At 43.9% G+C, this 18118-nt stretch overlaps 1 protein-coding gene across 1 annotated transcript; it reads left to right on the top strand.

Annotated features, from left to right (window-relative positions):
• The first annotated feature begins 580 nt into the window (after positions 1 to 580).
• LOC124654761 (protein MKS1-like) lies at positions 581 to 1504 on the top strand. Its single transcript, XM_047193753.1, has one exon. It carries the CDS (start codon positions 581 to 583, stop codon positions 1187 to 1189), a length of 609 nt encoding a protein of 202 aa, XP_047049709.1. The 3' UTR covers positions 1190 to 1504.
• The last annotated feature ends 16614 nt before the right edge of the window (positions 1505 to 18118 follow it).

Consider the following 18118-nt stretch of genomic DNA (forward strand, 5'->3'; position numbering starts at 1 on the left):
AGCACACGAGGTGCCGCGATCAACAGATGGAAGAGATAGGTTGGAGGCGGAGGCAAGGGAGGTAGCGGCTAGGGTTTTCCAAGTCTTGTCCATGTGCGTGCGTAATTTATGGTGATCTTTTAATTAAAACTTTCTCATATATATTCAACACGTGTTGTTGCTACCAAACGTCATATTTTGTTGTAAATAAACATCACCACGTATTACACATCAAATGGGTTTCTTCTAGCTGGTAAAAAAGGATGGTGGCGTGTCTACTATGCAGCACAACTGGGGCTGCGAAGACGCGACCACACCGGATGAAACATGCGCACGTGCCGCGCCTCAAAACTCTTGTCTCATTCGATTTAGCCATAAAAACTCCAAGAGGCCACGACGGCGTCATGGCTATATAACCCATTCTGCCCCCACAGCACAGATGATAGATCGGTTTAAACCTCTTGCTGTCCCCTTCGTACCTTTCGTGTTCGCCCTCAAGTCAAGTCGCACATATCCATTCCATTACATTACCGCGCAAGGTAGCTGTATCCATCGTCGTCGCCGTCGATCGCCGGCCCGTAGGTATCCTCCCCTTCCGTCCATGGCCGCAACGAGCTACGAAGGGGATGCCCGGCATAGGGGCCTCGGCGTGCACGGCGCGTCGCGGAAGATCGGCAAGTCGTCGTCGCCCTCGCCGTCGCCGTCGCAGCAGCAGAATCGGAAGCCGGTCATCATCTACATGGTGTCCCCGAAGGTGATCCATGTGGAGGCTCACGAGTTCATGTCGCTCGTGCAGCGGCTCACCGGCCCGGAGGGCGCCGGGGACGACGGGCAGGAGAGGGCGTCGACGTCGTCGTCCCCAAGGGGCACGGAGAGAGCCGGCGGGAGGTCCGCGCAGCCGGTGCGCGTCAAGGCGCGCGCCCTGAACCGTCCAGGCCCTGCGGTGTCCGTGTCGGTGACGGCCACGAGGCTGCAGCAGCAGGCCGTGCCGCCGTCGTGGGCGGGGCCTTCGCCGTCGCCCACGACGGGGTTCCTGTTTACCGACCTCAGCCCGCTCCGCGGCGGCGCGCTCAAGGGCGAGGCGCCCATGATCTCCCCCTGGATGCACCAAGTCAGCGACCATTTCTTGAGCCCCGCCGGCGGGCAGGCGCTCGGCTCGCCGTCTGCCTTCCTCGACATCTTCGGGCCGATGTCCTCTCAGAATCAGTGATCGGATCAAACCTCAACCGGTCGTGACATATGGTCAGAAGTCAGAACTCAGAAATCTTCTACACTCAAAATGCATTAGGGTTTCTGCATGAACAACTCGCATGCTAGCTCCCCTCACACGATGATCAAATTAGCCCGGTGTCATCTAGCGTGGTTCCGAAAGCTGTAAATTAATAGTGTAGGTTCTTGCGGTATTGATTTTATGTGCTTGGTGTTAATCTTGGTTTTGGTTGCAGTTCTTGCTGTACATTAATTGTAATAACATATCGGTGCACCCACGAGATATATGAAATTGATTTATTTGTTGATTCGCTTAGTTTGTGTGCAAGTTGTAATTGACAGGGAGGTGATTGCAACAGCTGGTTAATTAACTTATGAACTATATGATTGACTCCAAAGAATACATACATATCCTGCTCAATGCTCATTACTCATTGCGTACATGCAAACCACTTCTGCTAGTAGAAGAAATTAAGCAGAACTCTGGTTGATCGACTAGCGATATATAGTATCTAGCTAGTTATGTACAGCTTGATCACCGTGGCGCCAGATTTGAAAGAGTTGGCGACTTGGCATACGCGGTATCAATTTTTCATCGAGGAGATAAGGAGATTGTATATGTGCAAGGGGCTACAGACTACAGAGAATGTAATGCACCTTTCTTTCATTGACTAGATGTACTGACAGAGCGAGAAATTTCAGACTAATATGTGGAACCTTGTGGGGGTCTAGTCTTGATAACTTTATCATGCTCAAGGGGTAACAAAAACATGTGGGTCAAGCCCTTTGCCAAATATAGGAATGCATATATAGATGTACTGATAGGTTCACACAAGTAATAAATGTGTTTCTTCTACCAAACCAAGACGACTAATGCAAATGATCTTATGAACTATGTGCTTGATTCGAAAGAACTCATTGCGTACATGCAGACCACTTCTACTTGAAGAAATTCAGAAGAACTCTCGTTGATCCACTTGCGATATAGTATCTAGCTAGCTACGTACAGCTTGATGCCTTGATCACGGTAGCCAGATTTGAGAGAGTTGGCATACGCGCTACCAGTTTTCCTAGGGTATTATATGAGAAGTTGTGAGAATGCTAGGAGCTGCAAAGATTGTAATGCAGTTTTCTTTCCATTACCATATGTACTGACAGGGTGACATAGCAAGAAATTCAGACTGATATTGGGACTTTGGGAGGTCCTAAGATCCATATTACTACCTCTGATCATAAATAGATGTCAAAAATTTGTCTAAATTTGAATGTATCTAGACACTCTTTAGTATATAGATATATTCGAATTTGGACAAATCTTTGGCATCTTTTTATGAACGGAGGGAGTACTTGTTGCTAATATGAATGTATCTAGAGACATTTTAGTTATAGCTAGATACATCGATCTTATCAACGATTAATATGAATTGAATGGAAGTATCATTTTTTTTGTAGAAACGGAGTTTAAAAAACTCTTGCCACAACCGTTACTATTAATTATTTTACATAGTACATAACAAGATAACCATGACCAAAACATTACAAGATATGAAAGAAACAATTACGACTAAATCGACTTCTTCCACGACATCTTCATGAAGATAAACGCCCTCATGCAGTAGCGGAGCGTGAACAAAACATAAGAGGGGGCCAATTTCACAGGAAAAATGGCCTCGGTAGCGAACAGTGTAAAATTCAAAAAACATCAGATTTGTCGGTGTTTTTGTGTAGGCTGAAATACAAATTATTTTGCATTAAAATTTTGCACTACCATAGAATATATCATCGTCAACATCTGAGATTTTGTTCGGATTTTTTTGAAACTTCAGAATGTTGATTTCAACAAAATTCAAAAGCAGGCTCCATGGAGCCCGCCATCTAAAGCCATTTGTCGCAGTGTTAGGAACTTATGATGATATACTCAAAACAAGTTAGATCCTGGTTTAGTATATTTTCTATTAGGTAAAAAACAGGAGATATAGCTGGTTCACATATACACAGGCATTGTTCCAAAGTAATTTTTTATGAAACAAAAGAGGCAAAATAAATAAAATGATTTTTTTAAAACAACTCGCAGGCAATTCTTGGTACTGCAAAGAAAAGAACATTGCTAAATCAAAAAAACAAAATTTGCATTGATACATCTAAATTACATAACTGGGCATCAATTACCAACAATCCTGAATGAAATAATCACCTAACATGGGCAGGGGTAGGGGGCTGTAGCATGCAAACTGCAGGCAGGACTGGGCCGCTGGCTGCCGTGGCTGTGGTGTGCACCTATGCAGGCAGCAGGCAGGGGAGCAGCATTAGAGCAATTCCAATAGTACAGCCAACGGATGGCTATAACAAGATGCCATGTGATTTATAGTCACCATATAGCTAATATGTATAATAGTTGGCTATAAGAATGGAGTACTTTATTAACATATGACCCACCTTTCATTCTCACAGTGCCTAGGAGCACGTGCAAGAGCTGACTATTGCATAGTAGCCCACCTCCCTTCTCTCTCCCCTTCTCTCTCCTCCAACTCATCTAAAATATACTCCCTCCGGTCCTAAATATAAGCCATATAATTTCTGGCACGGAAATTAAGAAACGCATATTTAGGAAAAAATACACCATGTTTGGCTAGGATTAACCATAAGTAATTGCCGTGAGCTAACAGAGGACTTTGCATAAGATAAGTAAACCTAATCAAATCTCCAAAAATATTGTGCATACAAGTAGGGCAACGCAATAAACCTTATATTCTGAAATTTTTGTCAAAAAACTATATGGTTTATATATAGGAACGGAGGGAGTATTATTTAATATCTTGTACTTTCTCTTATGACGTGGGATCCAGATCACGAGACCGAGCTGACGAGAAAAAGGAGATTGGGGAGGAGGCCAGGCGGGGAGCCAGACAGAGGAATCGAGAAATCTCATGCGATGAAGGCGGACATGTTGCTGCATTCTGACGTTAGAAAACAGGCTGAGATCTGCTGATGCCTTGAGCCACGACGGGTGAGTACACATGCATGGGCGGAGCCTCGTGGAGGCGAAACTGGGCCACGGCCCCCCCTTCCAAAATGCAAATTTTCTATTACCATGTGTACTCACCCGTCGTGGCTCAAGGCATCAGCAGATCTCAGCCTGTTTTCTAACGTCAGAATGCAGCAACACGTCCGCCTTCATCGCATGAGATTTCTCGATTCCTCTGTCTGGCTCCCCGTCTGGCCTCCTCCCCAATCTCCTTTTTCTCGTCAGCTCGGTCTCGTGATCTGGATCCCACGTCGTAAGAGAAAGTACAAGATATTAAATAATACTCCCTCTGTTCCTATATATAAACCATATAGTTTTTTGACAAAAATTTCAGAATATAAGGTTTATTGCGTTGCCCTACTTGTATGGACAATATTTTTGGAGATTTGATTAGGTTTACTTATCTTATGCAAAGTCCTCTGTTAACTCACGGCAATTACTTATGGTTAATCCTAGCCAAACATGGTGTATTTTTTCCTAAATATGCGTTTCTTAATTTCCGTGCCAGAAATTATATGGCTTATATTTAGGACCGGAGGGAATATATTTTAGATGAGTTGGAGGAGAGAGAAGGGGAGAGAGAAGGGAGGTGGGCTACTATGCAATAGTCAGCTCTTGCACGTGCTCCTAGGCACTGTGAGAATGAAAGGTGGATCATATGTTAATAAAGTACTTCATTCTTATAGCCAACTATTGTACATGTTAGCTATATGGTGACTATAAATGACATGGCATCTTGTTATAGCAATCCGTTGGCTGTACTATTGGAATTGCTCTAATGCTGCTCCCAGCCACGGTGCCAGCGACCCAGTCTTGCCTGCAGTTTGCATGCTACAGCCCCCCTACCCCTGCCCATGTTAGGTGATTATTTCATTCAGGATTGTTGGTAATTGATGCCCAGTTATGTAATTTAGATGTATCAATGCAAATTTTGTTTTTTTAATTTAGCAGTGTTCTTTTCTTTGCAGTACCAAGAATTGCCTGCGAGTTGTTTTAAAAAAATCATTTTATTTATTTTGCCTCTTTTGTTTCATAAAAAATTACTTTGGAACAATGCTTGTGTATATGTGAACCAGCTATATCTCCTGTTTTTTACCTAATAGAAAATATACTAAACCAGGATCTAACTTGTTTTGAGTATATCATCATAAGTTCCTAACACTGCGACAAATGGCTTTAGATGGCGGGTGATACGTCCAAAACGTATCTACTTTCCCGAACACTTTTGCTATTGTTTTGCCTCTAATTTGTGTATTTTGGATGCAACTAACACGGACTAACGCTGTTTTCAGCAGAACTGTTCTGGTGTCTCGTTTTTGTGCAGAAATCCAACTTTCAGGAAAATCTCGGGATTTTGACGAAAGGGCCTATTTTCCCAGAATAATGACGGAGCCAGAAGGGCAATTGAAGTGGAGGCCCGAGGGCCCCACACTACATGGCGGCGCGGCCCAGGGGGGCCCGCGCGGCCATGTAGTGTGGCCCCTCGGTCGGCCTCCGACGCCCCCTTCGGACTACTTATTCGCCTCGACCTAAAAACGCACGGGGAGAAGTCGAAGTCGCCGGAAACCCTCCGAACGCCGCCACATCGCGAAACTCCGTCGCGGGAGCCGAAGTCTCCGTTCCGGCACTCCGCGGGACGGGGAATTGGAGGAGATCATCACCGCCATCACCGCCAACGCCTCTCCATCAACCAGCAATGTTTCCCCCATCCATGTGTGAGTAATTCCCCCGCTGTAGGCCGAAGGGGATGGTAGGGATTGGATGAGATTGGTCATGTAATAGCATAAGATTGTTAGGGCATAGTGCCTAGTGTCCGTAGATGGTACTTTTATGATATTGTTGCAACTTGTTATGCTTAATGCTTGTCACTAGGGCCCGAGTGCCATGATCTCAGATCTGAACATGTTATTGATTCATGAAGATATTCGTTGTTTATGATCTTACCTCGCAAGTTGTATACACATGTCGCTGTCCGGAACCAATGGCCCCGAAGTGACGAGAATTGGGACAACCGGAGGGGATGGCGGTGATGTGAGGATCACATGTGTTCACGGAGTGTTAATGCTTTGCTCCGGTACTCTATTAAAAGGAGTACCTTAATATCCGATAGTTTCCCTTGAGGCCCGGCTGCCACCGGATGGTAGGACAAAAGATGTTGTGCAAGTTTCTCATTGCGAGCACGTACGACTATAATTGGAACACATGCCTATTGATTGATTAGTACTTGGATACCGTTTTATTATTATCTGCAAATGCCCTGCTATGATTGTTACATGAGTTTCTCTCATCCATGCAACGCCCGTTATCCGTCCCCGTGCCTACGGTATTTTAATCCTGCTTGTTTACTAAAATCACTACTGCTGTCTTTGTTACTCTGCTGTTGTTATTTCACTACTGCTACTTGCTATAAAGCTGTTACTATCGATAAACTCTTGCGAGCAAGTCTGTTTCCAGGTGCAGCTGAATTGACAACTCCGTTGTTAAGGCTTTCAAGTATTCTTTGTCTCCCCTTGTGTCGAATCAATAAATTGGGTAATACTTCCCTCGAAGACTGTTGCGATCCCCTATACTTGTGGGTCATCAAGACTATTTTACTGGCGCCGTTGCCGGGAGCATAGCTTTATTTGGAAGTTCACTTGGATTAATATTGTTCGCTGCAAATTCTCCATCATGGGTAAAACTCGCGATACTAAGGTCGCCATATTACCATCCACTACAAGAAAAGGTACAACTGCGAGTACCTCTGCTTGCTCTTGATTCACCATCCGTGATTGATAAACTTGTTTCACCACCACATGCTTCAAATGCTGGTACTTCTGCTGAATACTGAAAACTCTCATAATACTGATAATATTTCTGCTTGTGCTTGATGATAGTGGTTCATTGGGAACTTTTCTAGATGCTAAAATTGCTAGGTCTAGACAAATTGAAAATATTGAAACTCCTGATGTTACTACACTGTTAATTCACCGAACTTGAATACTCTAGTGATGATCTTGATGAAGATTATGTGGAACTTGATGATGATTTTATTGAAAAATGCCATGCTACTACTGATGCAAGAAAAATTAAAAAGTTGCTTGCAGAACATATCTTGTTAGATATAAAGCTGTCTCCCGATCCTAAATTTGCCACATCTCCTATAAACATTAAGGATAAAGATTATGATTTTTCTCTTGATCTATCTCATATAGCTATTGTTGAGAAAACACCCTTTTGTGGTACTGAAAAAGAAAGTCTTCGTTGAACACATGATCTGAGTTATCTACTTTGAGTAGCTTGTTTTCTGATGATGTTAAGAAGCGTACTTACTTTGTTGCTAAAATCTTTCCATTTTCATTAAAGGATGACGCTAAAACCTGGTATAATAGTTTGCCACCTGGTTCTATTAAAAGTCCAAAAGAATTACTTGCTGTTTTCTTCCGGAAATACTTTCCTGCTAGTGCTCAACATGCTGCTTTGCAGAAAGTTTATAATTTTGATCAAGGAGATGAAGAGAAATTGCCTGAGGCTTGGGCGAGATTTTGCTCTCTTATTAGAGCTTTGCCTGACCATGATTTAGAAAAGCATGATTTACTTGATATATTTTATAGTGGACTAACCATTGAGTCTAGGGCATACCTGGATAGTTGTGCTTGGTTGTGTTTTCGGGAAAAGAACTCCAGGACAGTACGTTGAAGAATTATTGGCTAAAATAGGCCGGAATTATGATGATTGGAATACGCCTGAACCAACTCCAACGCCAATAGTGAAGAAGAGGGGTTTAATTAAATTGAATGATGAAGATATGAGGGAAGCCAAGAAGTCTCTCAAGGAGAAAGGTATTAAATCCGAAGATGTGAAGAATCTACCTCCAATAGAAGATATATGTGAGATAATTCCCCCTTCATCCATGATTGAGGTAAACTCGCTTCAACGCTTTACTAGGGAAGATATTCCGTATTCAAAACCTCCTGCGCAATGCTTAGACGAGTTTGATAATTATATTGTTAAGCAAGAAAATTTTAATATGAGAGTAGAGAATCATCTAATGGAAAATTCTCAAGCTATTAGTCAATTGCATGATATTGTGGAGAGAACCTCCAATGATGTTAAGATGCTTGTTAAACATTTTCATATGATTCAAACTCAAATTGATCAACTCACTAAAGTGCAAAATGACTTGTTAGGAAATAATGCTAAAGAAAAACAAGCTTATGAAGTAACAACTAGAGGTGGTGTCTCTACCCGGGATCCTCTATATCCTGAAGGGCATCCCAAAAGAATTGAACAAGATTCTCAACGCATTGAACCTAGAGCTCATTCTAGGAAAAAGAAGAAGAAACATAAAAATGTTGTAGAATCCTCCGAACCTGTTAATGATCCTAATAGTATTTCTATTTACGATGCTGAAGCTGAAAGTGGTAATGAACATGATAATAGTGAAGATAATGATAAGAATGATACTCCTGATAAAGAAGAGGTTGAAAAAGAACCTGAAAGGCATGCTAAAAATAAAAAGTATACTAAAGAAGATTTTATTGCGAGAAACATGGTAATGAAAGAGAACCTTGGGTGCAAAAGCCAATGCCTTTTCCTGCTAAGAAACTAAAATCAAAGGAAGAGGAACACTATAATAAATTATGTGATTGGATGAAACCTTTATTCTTGCAAATCCCTTTGACTGATGCTATTAAATTGCCTCCTTATTCAAAGTATATGAAAGATATTGTTACTAACAAAAGGAAAATCCCCAATGAGGAAATTTTCACTATGCTTGCTAATTACTCTTTCAATGGCAAAGTTCCAAAGAAGTTGGGCGACCCGGGTATACCTACTATTCCTTGTTCTATCAAGAATAATTATGTTAAAACTGCTCTATGTGACTTGGGAGCCGGTGTTAGTGTTATGCCTTTTTCTCTATACAAGAGACTTTACTTAGATAAGTTGATACCTACTGATATATCTTTGCAAATGGCTGATAAATCTCTGCTATTCCTGTTGGTATATGTGAGGATGTTCTGTTCAAGTTACTAATAACTGCTTGATATTAACTGATTTTGTTGTGTTGGAAATGCTCGAAGATGATAATATGTCTATTATTCTTGGGAGACCTTTTCTTAACACCGCAGGGGCTGTTATTGATTGCAATAAAGGAAAGGTTACTTTCAATGTTGATGACAAGGAACACACCGTCTATTTCCCCAAGAGGATTGAAAAAGCGTGCGGAGTTAATACTATTTCTCATATGAGAACTATCAAAGTAGGAACTATTGATTGTCCTATATATGAGCCTAAAGAAGAATATCAAACTCTTGTGATTGGATCCATATCAATACAATTCAAGGTAACATGATTGATTTGAGGTTTATTTCTTCATATGCTATATAAAATTTATTTGGTGGCAAGACTTGATCAACCTTGTTAACAAATACCTTTTATATGCATAGAGGAGGTAAACAACATCTCTTTCTTTCTCCACTTGCTTTAGTTGCTGTAGCACTTTTAATTTGCAAAGCTTCTTAGTTGATTAGAGATTTCAAAAAATTTCCTGGCCAGTAATAATAAACTTAATACCCAGAAAATGTGCATTTTTCAAAGTTTTCAAAAATTCGCGAAAATTACACCGTTGGTCCTATTTTTCGACGAGGCACTGGGAGCACCGGGGGATGACCTGTGGGGCACCGGAGGGCGCCAAACCACAGGCCGGCGCGGCCAAGGAGGTGGCCGCGCCACCATGTGGTGTGGGCCCCTCCTTGCCCCACTTTGTCATCTCTTTCTCCCAGCACCTTCTCTCTCCCGAAAAAACTCGAACACATTTCCTCTCACTCGCGTTTTTGCTCAAGAACTCCAGATTTCTCGATCTCTTTGCTCAGCTCAGATTTCTTGCTGAAATTTGGCACATTTGCTCCTTGGTATGTGACTCCTCCACCCATCCAAGTAGAATTTTGTTTGGTTGAGTATATCTTGAATATTTTGCTGCTGTAGGTAACATGTTTAGTGAGCTTGCATGCTTGTTCTAAGTGGTAGAAATTAGTTTTGATGCATGATTAGTACTCTAGCAAGTTCCTATGGTAGTTTCCCTCAATTATATGTCACCAAATCGAGTTTTATATTGTTTGTTAAAAATTTCAGAAAATGGAAGGAGGTAGGTACCAACTCAACCAACATGAGTTGGAGGTGCCACAGGTCATGAGAGTTCACCGGGAAGAAGGAGTATATCCCGCTTACTATCCGTGTGTGGATTTCATGAGAAGTGCAGGGATTTTGCAGGACGTCCAAAATTTAATCTCTCGTGCGGGATTGGATGATTTTGTTGATGGGGAACCATGCCAATATGTGAAACTGACTATGTCGGTAGTGCAAGATTTTAAATTCAATTGGTCACGATCTAACCCCATGGTTCGGTACAAAATTTATAATAAAGCTGTCAACTTGCCATTCGGTGATTTTTGTGCAGCAATCAAAGTGCCGCAATGGGGATCATGCGAGAAGATAAAAGGATCGCCGCAAGAGCTCTTGGACCTCTTCAAGATGATTTGTCATGGAAGGAGTTTCTCGAGAGGATGATGGTAAAATCAGTAGTATTCATTTCCCAGCTATTCGTTACTTCGCCTATTTCATTACCAAGTGCGTTCTGGCAAGAAAGAATGGAGGTAAAATAACTATTCCAGATCTAGCCTTTCTAGCTGCTGCATTACAAGGTAATAGGACTTATAACTTGGGAGTTTTGATAGCCAACAGACTTGCCACTAACCGTGAGAAGGGAGGAATTTGTGGGGGTCTCATCGCCTCTCGTTTATTAGCTATGCATAATGTGAGACCTCACGGTCTTGATATTCCGCTCACTATGGAGAAACTTGACATAGCTTCCATGATTAAGCATGAATTTCTTTCTAATTCGTCTAATTTAGGGAACCTGTCTTATAGAATAACATTTTACAAGAAATCTTGGACAAGGACTAAGAAAGTTGAGAAATTAGTAGGATTGCCTGCACCTTCTCTGTTTAACCTTGATTCCAGGGAGGATTGGTCAGTTACGGAAAGTGCGGTTAACGCATACATCGAGGGACGAAGCCATCGTGCACGAGACAACACGGATGAGGTCGAGGAACACCTCGACTCGTCATCCGATGCAGCAAGCTCTTCGCATCCACAAGCTGGGTATGAGGAACCCCCACGCTTTTCTTCTGCATCGGTACCTTATTATGACTACTCCACATATGATCCACCGGCGTGGAACCCAGGCCCTCGATGGGATTGAACTCCACTTAGGCCAAAAGCCTAAGCTTGGGGGGAGGTATACCGGCATCACTCATTCTTTGCATATTATGATTGCTGGATACTTGTATATACTTGTTTAGTCTCTTTGAGTGGTTTTCTAATGAGAGGAAGATGATATTTGGGGAAGTGCTGCCTGAAAACAGATTCTGGGCTGTTACCGTAAAAATTCGTGTGCCCAGCCAGAACAGTATTTTGAGTTGAAAATTTTTGCGCATGTTCCCCAGGTTGTTATCTAACTTTCATTAGTTGAACACTTTTTGAACTGAGCAACGTAAGATTTTTGTAAAAATCAATTTCTGTACTGCTGTCATGTTTTGGCAGATTTCTGCCATCTCGCTTTTCTGTGTTTCTTTTAGTTTGCTATTTCTTGTTTTCACTTTGTTTCTTTCCCAAAACACAAAAAGACCAAAAATATTTCTGTTGTTTCTCTTCACCATTTGCTTATCTTGGTTTCTTGCATTTGTTTCACTTTATTTGCTATTGCTAGCTTGCCATAAGAAAACCCAAAAAGATTTTGCTTTGTTTGCTTGTTTCCTTTTGTTCTTGTTCTCAAATTCGAAAACACCAAAAATATTTGCTGTTCTTCTTTGGTTTGTAAAGTTCATCATGAGTTCAATGGTCTTCGGTGGCTGGAGCGTGGTTTTCATTTCATATTATCCAAGCTACACAAGTGAAGAGGCAATAATGACGATCTACGACAATCTGATTGTGGTGAGAGGCTGGTATGAACTCTATTTGTTTTCATTTTTGTACATATACTCATCCATGTGAGCATGCTTAGTTGGTTCATGTGAGGTATATGTCATTTAATAAAGTCTAGTAGTTCATGATCTCTCATGATTAGCTCCAATCTATTAATATGAGTAGCATGGCATGGATGTTTGCTTGCATTGTTTTATTCATAAGTAAGTATGGCATTGTGGTATCCTCCTCTGAATAATTCATTTATATCAACTTGGCACATGCTCACGCATGCATATGACTGAACAAGAGTCAATTAAGCCTCAATAATTTACATTGCTTCAGAGTTCTTGTATCACTTTTATGCCTCAATTAATTTATTTTGCCGCAAGCATGATTATGACGATTCTTGCTCTCTTGATTTGTCGCTCCCTACTCTTTTTGCTAGCCTTCACTTGTACTGCGCGGGAACGCTGCTCGTGCCTCCAAACACATGAAAACCAAGTTATTCCGAGTGTCCACCATAAATACCTATGCATGGCATTTCAAACCATTCCAAGTAAATTCTCATGCGCTACCTTTAAAACCTTCAAAATGCTTCTCAATTTGTGTTAATGTTTCATAGCTCATGAGGAAGTATGTGGTGTTTAGCTTTCAACCTTGTCATTTACTTTTGACGGACTCTCATATGGAATAGTGGCACATCCGCTTATCCAATAATTTTGCAAAAAGAGCTGGCAATGGGATTCCCGAGTCCCGAATTAATTAACTTAAATAGACACTCCTCCATGGTTTGTGATTGTTGGACGGCACCCGAAGGATTCGGTTAGCCATGGCTTGTGTAAGCAAAGGTTGGGGGGAGTGTCATCATCATAATAAAACTAAAATAAAAAGGCACTCCTTCATGGTATGTGATTGTTGGCAGGCACCCGAGGATTCGGTTAGCCATGGTTTGTGTAAGAAAGGTTGGAAGGAGTGCCACATAAACATGCAAGTAATTCATGGGAGCCGCTCTTGAAAGTCCGGTTGGCGAGGTAGTTGGTGTACCCATTACCATTCGTTGACAACAACAAACACCTCTCAAAATAATTTTACTCCTGCTTTACAAATGAAAAGCTCTAGCGCATGTTAATCCCTGCTTCCCTCTGCGAAGGGTCAATCTTTTACTTTTATGTTGTGTCTCCATTATTTCTTTGAGCACTTTCTTGAGAGCACAACTGTCATTCTTAGTATAATATGCTTGTCTCAAAATATGATTGATTGTGGTATAACTTTGATGCTTTTATCTTTGACAATCACTACCTCTAGTCTTTCTATGAACTTCAAAGGTGCCCGGGCATTTATGTTTTGCCAATCAAATACAGGCAAGCGAGATACCACTTTATCATACTCTCTTATGAACATTGCAATCCTGCTTATATACATGATTCATGATGCTTATTATTAATCGTTGGTACCTCTTCATGATTGACATAGCTGTTGGATGATCTTATTTGCATGTATCTTATTATGAACTGCTTAAGTATTAGCCATATCATGAGAATATATACATCATATGAACAAATGTGTTCGTGAAAGTTCTTTTATCGCTCGGTTGTTAACTGAATTGCTTGAGGACAAGCAATAAGCTAAGCTTGGGGGAGTTGATACGTCCAAAACGTATCTACTTTCCCGAACACTTTTGCTATTGTTTTACCTCTAATTTGTGTATTTTGGATGCAACTAACACGGACTAACGTTGTTTTCAGCGAAGCTGATTCTGGTGTCTCGTTTTTGTGCAGAAATCCAACTTTCGAGGAAAAACCTCGGGATTTTGACGAAAGGGCCTATTTTCCCAGAATAATGACGGAGCCAGAAGGGCAATTGAAGTGGAGGCCCGAGGGCCCCACACTACATGGCGGCGCGGCCCGGGGGGGGCCCGCGCGGCCATGTAGTGTGGCCCCCTCGGTCGGCCTCCGACGCCCCCCTTCGGACTACTTATTCGCCTCGACCTAAAAACGCACGGGGAGAAATCGAAGTCGCCAGAAACCCTCCAGAACGCCGCCACATCGCGAAACTCCGTCGCGGGAGCCAGAAGTCTCCGTTCTGGCACTCCGCCGGGACGGGGAATTGGAGGAGATCATCACCGCCATCACCGCCAACGCCTCTCCATCAACCAGCAATGTTTCCCCCATCCATGTGTGAGTAATTCCCCCGCTGTAGGCCGAAGGGGATGGTAGGGATTGGATGAGATTGGTCATGTAATAGCATAAGATTGTTAGGGCATAGTGCCTAGTGTCCAGTAGATGGTACTTTTATGATATTGTTGCAACTTGTTATGCTTAATGCTTGTCACTAGGGCCCGAGTGCCATGATCTCAGATCTGAACATGTTATTGATTCATGAAGATATTCGTTGTTTATGATCTTACCTGCAAGTTGTATACACATGTCGCTGTCCGGAACCAATGGCCCCGAAGTGACAGAAATTGGGACAACCGGAGGGGATGGCAGTGATGTGAGGATCACATGTGTTCACGGAGTGTTAATGCTTTGCTCCGGTACTCTATTAAAAGGAGTACCTTAATATCCAGTAGTTTCCCTTGAGGCCCGGCTGCCACCGGCTGGTATGACAAAAGATGTTGTGCAAGTTTCTCATTGCGAGCATGTACGACTATAATTGGAACACATGCCTATTGATTGATTAGTACTTGGATACCGTTTTATTATTATCTGCAAATGCCCTGCTATGATTGTTACATGAGTTTCTCTCATCCATGCAACGCCCGTTATCCGTCCCCGTGCCTACGGTATTTTAATCCTGCTGTTTACTAAAATCACTACTGCTGTCTTTGTTACTCTGCTGCTGTTATTTCACTACTGCTACTGCTATAAGCGGGCTCCATGGAGCCTGCTTTTGAATTTTGTTGAAATCAACATTCTGAAGTTTCAAAAAAATCCGAACAAAATCTCAGATGTTGACGATGATATATTCTATGGTAGTGCAAAATTTTAATGCAAAATAATTTGTATTTCAGCCTACACAAAAACACCGACAAATCTGATGTTTTTTGAATTTTACACTGTTCGCTACCGAGGCCATGTTTCCTGTGAAATTGGCCCCCTCTTATGTTTTGTTCACGCTCCGCCACTGTACACATGGTAATAAAAAATTTGCATTTTGGAAGGGGGGCCGTGGCCCAGTTTCGCCTCCACGAGGCTCCGCCCATGCCCTCATGCCATCATCACCAAGTTGGGTTGGAAATATATGCCGAGACCAGTGAATGAAGACCATCGTAATAGCAAGTAGATAACACATTCAACAGGGAAATGAAACCTAGTTGTCACAGTTGATCCGGTTCGGACCAAGACAAGGGTTTTCACCTCGGGTACAAAGCAATGTTCAAATCAGCATATTGATCATTGGATCGGTCGCCAGTTGCATCAGTCAGTACTCCGCGCTAGGACAAAGTGACACTAGGAAACTTTTGGGACAACTTCCCACCTTAGACCATTGCCACGGCTGTTATGAGGCGCCCATGTCTCAGCGCGGAACTGGCCGCTGCCACTCCACACTGGTATGAGAGCATCCCCACTCGTTGGCGCTCCCCACGCCCAAATCCGGCGAAATTTTCGTCCGGATTGGATGAAGATTTGGCGTGGGGAGCGCCGAAGTTCCAGCCGTTCCCCCGGCAGGAAACCCCCAACCTCGACCATTTGACATATTTCAAACAAATTCAACATAAAATTTAACAAGTTTGGCAAACAAGAGGACGAAAATTGCTGAAACAAATTCGGCGATAACGAGTACAATGTTTAACAAGTGCTGAAACAAATGAAGCACACAAATTTCACAATTTTTCAAACAACTAGTTGGCGTCGGCGTTGGCGTTGCCTCGGAGCCTCCATATGTGCTCCACCAGATCATCTTGCAGCAGCTGGTGCATTGTAGAGTCTCAAATCTCCTGGCGCATAGCAATGAAGGCGGCCCATGATGGAGGCACTCGGTGATTAGGCTGTGCAAGAGGACCCTCTCTCTCATATGGTGCTTCTTGCTCAGCCAGAGGAACCGGATGCTTTCGCTCATCTTCAATAATCATGTTGTGTAGGCATACACAGCAGTTCATCACCTCCCACATCTGATCTTTGGACCAAGTCATAGCGGGGAACCGGACGACAGCAAATCTCTGTTGGAGGACACCAAATGCTCGCTCGACGTCTTTTCGGCAAGCTTCTTGTTTCTTGACAAACTCGCAAAGTTTGGGGGTGCTAGGGTTGGAGATAGTCTTCACAAATGTTGCCCACTTTGGATAGATACCGTCCGCAAGGTAGTATCCTTTGTTGTAGTGCCGACCATTGATCACATAGTCCACCGGGGAGCATGACCCTCAACAAGCTTGGAAAAGACCGGGGAGCAGTTTAGGACGTTGATGTCATTGTTGGATCCGGGCGTACCAAAGAAAGAGTGCCAAATCCAAAGATCATGGGTAGCCACTGCTTCAAGTATCACGAGTGCAGCCTTTTTTGTGACCCTTGTACATTCCCCTGCCACGCAAATGGACAGTTCTTCCATTGCCAATGCATGCGATCAATGCTTCCAAGCATCCCTGGAAAACCTCTAGCTTCATTTGTTGCAAGGATCCTCACGAGTGTCTTCGACAGTGGGTGATCTCAAGTAATAGTCCCCGAACAACGCTATGACGGCCCTGCGGAACCGGTAGAAACAATCAAGGGCGGTGGACTCCGCCATCCGAAGATAGTCATTTGCGGTATCACCGGGAGCTCCATACGCCGGCATCCTCATAGCCACTTGTGCACTTACGCGGTGACGAAAATCCAACCAAACCAGGTGCAATCCGCCTTGCATCCGAAGTAGGGATCAAAGTGGCGGATGGCATACACAATTTGCGAAATAGCTTTCGCTCATCCTGACAACGACGCGGAAAACACTCTCACCGTGCAATGGATTGTCGGCGAAGTAGTCGGCGTACAACATGCGGTAGCCCTCCATTCGGCTGTCTCGGCTTGCACTTCCGGCGACCTCGTGCCGACCCACCACGCCGACGAGTTGCCGGTCCGGCGTACATGCTTGCCAAGCAACCAAGGATCATCATGTGCTCGTCGTCTTGGGCGGCTGCTGCCATCTCTTCTTGCATAAGCTCGACGAACATCTGCTCCTCCTCTTCGTCCGAGTCCATGGCCGGCGAGGCAAATGGACGAACACCGACGGGCGTGGTCGAGGCAACCCGAGCCGCGAGCGGCGACGAGCAAGCGAGACCGGAAAACGAGGCCGGCGGAAGAGCGGCCGGATAGGCCGTCGTCCAAACACGGCGGAATATAGGCAGGTGGGGAAGGAGGGCGGCGCAATCCGGGCAGCAAGACGGCGGGGTGGTGCGGCGGCGAGAGAGATACGAGGGGTGGGGGAGATTTTGAGCGACGTGGCGGTGGGGTTCGTGCGTCGAGTCACCGAGCGGATCGGGCCCTTCCCCGCTTTTCACTCGTCCGGAGTCCCCGAGAGCTCCCCGGGGGGCCGGGGGTGGCGTGGGATCGCCGGATGAATTTAGGCCCAAATCCGGACGAAAACGAGAAACCGGGGGCGCGACTGGGCCGAATTTCGCCGTCCGGATGGAAAAAACGCTCGCCGGGGACCTCCTCGGGGGGACGAGTGGAGATGCTCTGAGCCACACTACAACATTCACCATACCGCCAGATCCTTTGCGCTAGTGCTAGAAGCTGGCGGGAAACAAACAGTGTCAATGTGCCTTTGTGCTCATTAGCGCTATACTCTGGCGCTGGCGCCTCAAGCATGCTCATGCGATGGTAGCTGCCCACTCAATGGACAAAAATCATATTTGCGCCGCCAGTGAGTGCCACTGATGCGCCACTTGATCTCCTTATTGCGGTCGTCGTGGGTCGCCCCCCTGCCGCAATGACACACGGAGGCCACCGTCTCCATGAGTGTGCATCCCTAGTGGACGATTGT

The sequence above is a fragment of the Lolium rigidum genome, chromosome 1 (genome assembly GCF_022539505.1).
Source record: "Lolium rigidum isolate FL_2022 chromosome 1, APGP_CSIRO_Lrig_0.1, whole genome shotgun sequence".
In the NCBI taxonomy this organism is placed as follows: domain Eukaryota; kingdom Viridiplantae; phylum Streptophyta; class Magnoliopsida; order Poales; family Poaceae; genus Lolium; species Lolium rigidum.